Source organism: Papaver somniferum, chromosome 5 (assembly GCF_003573695.1).
Source record: "Papaver somniferum cultivar HN1 chromosome 5, ASM357369v1, whole genome shotgun sequence".
In the NCBI taxonomy this organism is placed as follows: domain Eukaryota; kingdom Viridiplantae; phylum Streptophyta; class Magnoliopsida; order Ranunculales; family Papaveraceae; genus Papaver; species Papaver somniferum.
This window is the reverse complement of record NC_039362.1, coordinates 91,127,386-91,129,661: the sequence shown is the minus strand read 5'-3', so window position 1 is coordinate 91,129,661 and position 2,276 is coordinate 91,127,386. Positions and strand designations below refer to the sequence as shown.

The following is a 2,276-nucleotide window of genomic DNA, read 5'->3' as shown; positions in this document are numbered from 1 at the left end:
TCCAAGGCCTGATGGGTACCCAATGGAATTCTTCAAGATAGCATGGAAGGTGATCAAGAGTGATGTATTGGCAGTGATTAAAAATTCTTTGAAGAGGAGAAACTGAACTGGAGATTGAATTGTGCCATCAGTCTTATACCCAAGAAAGAAGATGCTAGCAGGCCACAACACTTCAGACCCATTAGTCTTGTGGGTTTCATATACAAAATTATCTCTAAAATGCTACCAGCAAGACTCAAGATGATCATTCCCAAACTCATCAGTGAGCATCAAGGAGCTTTCATACAAGGAAAACAAATACAAGATGGAATTCTCATTGAAGGAGAACTGATTGATACCAGATTAAAATCCAAGAAACCAGGTATATTGTCTAAACTTGACATTGAAAAAGCATTTGACAATGTTAATTGGTTTTGTGTGGATTATGCTCTAAAAAGTGCCGGTTTTGGAGAAAAATGGAGGAAGTGGATCATGTGGTGTCTATCTTCTGCATAATATTCTGTTCTGATTAATGGCAAGCCTTCTAAGCAATTCAAACATCACAAAGGGCTCAGACAAGGAGATTCTTTATCTCCATTTCTTTTCATCTTAGTGGCTGAAATTCTCACAAGGCTACTTAGAGAGAAAAACATCTTCAAATGATCTCAGGATTTAAAGTTCCTCCAGATATTAGTGTGTCGCATCTGCAATTTGCAGATGCCACACTAATTTTCATTGATGCAAAGGAGGAGGAGGTGGAGAACTTATTAATGATACTCCAAGTATATGAAGCAATCACTGACCTTAGGGTGAATTTGGAGAAGAGTATTGTGATAAGTATTGGTGCTGACCATAAAATTAATGATTTAGCGAGGATTCTCAACTGTAAAATTGAAGCTCTACCTATCAAGTATCTTGGAATGGCTCTTGGTGCAACAAGAAAACAAACCAGCATATGGGATGCCATTCTGGAAAAATTCAAGTCAAAACTTGCAAAGTGGAGAAGAAGATTTCTATCTAAATCTGCGAGAATCGAGCTGATAAATAGTGCTTTAGCAAGTTTACCCATATACTTCATGTCATTGATTCAAATGCCAGCTTCAGTTGAAAAGAAAATAATGAAATACATAAGGGATTTTCTTTGGGGAGCTTTTGTGGAGAAAAGAAAAATATGTTGGATTGGATCGGATAGGGTGCAAAAGCCTAGAAATTTGGTGGTTTGGGAATTAGGAATCTCAAAGCTACTAATAGTGCCTTAATGTCCAAATGGAGCTGGAGATATACCTAGGAAAATGAAGCACTTTGAAGGAAAATAATCCAACACAAAACAGATTCTGAAAAAGAGGACATCTTCCCGAAAGCTTATAATTCTACTTATGGCAGAGGCTTCTGGAAAGGAATTGAAAATGAGAAAGGACTTGTTCATTGGAACTCTGTAGTGAAAATTGGGTCACGAAAAGATATTAAATTTTGGAGAGATCCTTGGAATAATAAGATTCCATATTGTGAGTCTCACAAAAAAGCTTTCAAAGCAGCATCACTCAAAGATGCAAAGGTAGATGAACTAATTCATGGAGGCCTATGGAGAATTCAACTTCTGCATCCCCCTTCTGCAGAGGTAACTACTGAATCATCAAACTTCATATCCTTATTAGGATCCCCTCCTACTCTTGAGGATGATTCTGCAGACTCCATCATTTATATGCTCTCCTCTAGCTATACTGTAAAAGAAGGATACAACTGGATAATGCAGAGCCAACAACAGACAACTTCCAATGATTTTGGTTATGTATGGGTGAAGAAGGTCCCTCCTAAGGCACAATTATTGGCTTGGTTATCAGTTAACAACGCTATTCCTACGGTGGATAATTTATTAAAAAGAGGATGTCAAATTACAGATTGTGGATGGGGAAAAACGATTTGCTGGTTTTCTAGGAAAGTAGAGAGTCGAGCGTGCTGTCGAGACTCCTCGACCGAGCAAACTGCTGAACCACACACAGATGCACCGCTGCAAAGGGGTGCTTAGATTCGGGAAATCAATCTGTAGGACTCCGGCCTAAACCAAGATAATGGCCGTTCCAGAGTCAATTCGGTCGCAAAGAGGGAGATGGGTTGATCTGTATAGGGAAGATGCGAATTGTGTAGGATCAATGATGATCAAGGATTGTGGGTGTGTTGAAGGTTTATGCAATATTGCTGAACTGCTGAAGTTGAGTTCTGTGAATAACTTTGTATCGAGTTGTTGACAGATAATGATGATAATCGATCTATCTTGATGTCCTCGATATAGACTTATT

At 38.7% G+C, this 2,276-nt stretch overlaps 1 protein-coding gene across 1 annotated transcript; it reads left to right on the top strand.

The window, feature by feature from the left end:
- Window positions 1-219: 219 nt before the first annotated feature.
- Window positions 220-1,238, top strand: LOC113279301. The gene is made up of 2 exons (XM_026528001.1): window positions 220-361; window positions 697-1,238. The coding sequence occupies exons 1-2, from the start codon at window positions 220-222 to the stop codon at window positions 1,236-1,238; spliced, it is 684 nt and encodes a 227-aa protein (XP_026383786.1).
- The last annotated feature ends 1,038 nt before the right edge of the window (window positions 1,239-2,276 follow it).

Bases quoted from the DNA above. Each gene is read 5' to 3' on its own strand.
- LOC113279301 (XM_026528001.1), top strand. From the start codon at position 220: ATGCTACCAGCAAGACTCAAGATGATCATTCCCAAACTCATCAGTGAG. The intron at 362-696 runs GTATATTGTCTA...TGCAATTTGCAG, and splicing joins ATTAAAATCCAAGAAACCAG to ATGCCACACTAATTTTCATT.